Source organism: Plectropomus leopardus, unplaced genomic scaffold (genome assembly GCF_008729295.1).
Source record: "Plectropomus leopardus isolate mb unplaced genomic scaffold, YSFRI_Pleo_2.0 unplaced_scaffold1907, whole genome shotgun sequence".
NCBI classification, from domain to species: domain Eukaryota; kingdom Metazoa; phylum Chordata; class Actinopteri; order Perciformes; family Serranidae; genus Plectropomus; species Plectropomus leopardus.
In genome coordinates, this window is record NW_024620574.1 from 646 (window position 1) to 1,841 (window position 1,196).

The window sequence follows — 1,196 nt, forward strand, 5'->3', positions numbered from 1 at the left end:
TACAAGAAAAAATGAGGGTATAGCAGGTACAGGAGAGAGGACACATAATATATATATATATATATGTATATATAATGACAATAGCATTCATTAACAAATAAGAAACTAGTCCTGTACTTACATCCTACATAGTGAACATAGAACTCCTCTCTGCCCTCCTGTTCATTCAGGCGGGACTGAATAACCTCTGCTGTATCTGAAAAGACAACAAGAAACGTTAGTTCATGAGACTTTCCAACAAAGTCATTTTTATCAAGTACAAATGTAAGCTTTATATCTTCTGGATAGGACGCCTCAACAAAACAGCAACGTTAGCCCAGTTACTCCGGTGAAAATACCAACTTTTAGAGTTGGCTAGCTTGATGTTCGCTCTGCTGATGTTTTCATCATCCATGCCAAAGTCCTGCTGGCCATTACGATATCAAACATCGTCGAGCCACGTCTTATCGCTCCAGTTCCAACATAATAAATATGAGTTTGCACTATATTTCAATGGAATTTGGTGTGAATTACTTCCGAAAACAATGAGAAGTACAAGCTACAAACACTGACAATCTGCTAACTGAATCAGACATATAAACAGATTACTCACGCCACGTCTTGTCGGCTCGTTGACATAAATACGTCTCCCCAATTTCGACCGACACCTCCTGCTCCCTGCCGCCGCAGAACACTCCGCCTCCATCCGGGGTGTGCTGGCTACTTGAGCTCCCGGCTTCTCTAACACGGCCAACGGCCTCCACCTCGTCCTCCTCCCCGCCACTGCCGTTAGAGGAGCACGCAGCCGGGATATTACTGTCCAGCTCACCCCGCTCACTTTCCAAATGACCGGAATCCATGTCTACATCCATCCTGGGCTCAGAGTCTTTATTGTTGTTGTTATAGCTTTTGTGAAAATCGCTCCCGCCAGTCATAACCTCAGTCGTTTTGAAAACAACAACACGCCTCTGCGATCCTGCGCAGATTAATGAGAGGGGCTGGTCCTCCACAAAAAAAGAGAAGAAAAACTGCCAAGATGGCGTCGGTGGTACGTAGGTTCCGCCTATGGATGTAGGCTCCGCCTCTCTTCCTCCCAGGATGCTTCAACACTCAACAACTACATCTCCCATGAGTCTTCGCACAACGGTGATATTTTTATGTAGTCTAATCCAGCAATGACTCTTCAAATAGTAATTTTCAGAAAGAGTTAAGTTTAA

General features: G+C 44.3%; 1 protein-coding gene across 1 annotated transcript in view; it reads right to left on the bottom strand.

The window, feature by feature from the left end:
- The window catches only part of LOC121965212 (zinc-binding protein A33-like), a gene marked incomplete at its 3' end in the record, with an annotated part of 1,628 nt that extends 639 nt beyond the window's left edge, over positions 1–989 (bottom strand). The window contains exons 1-2 of the mRNA XM_042515369.1: positions 593–989; positions 122–196 (exon numbers count right to left, since the gene is read on the bottom strand). Of these exons, the coding sequence (XP_042371303.1) occupies positions 122–196; positions 593–914 (397 nt within the window). The remainder of the gene's footprint in view (positions 1–121; positions 197–592) is intronic.
- Positions 990–1,196: the final 207 nt, after the last annotated feature.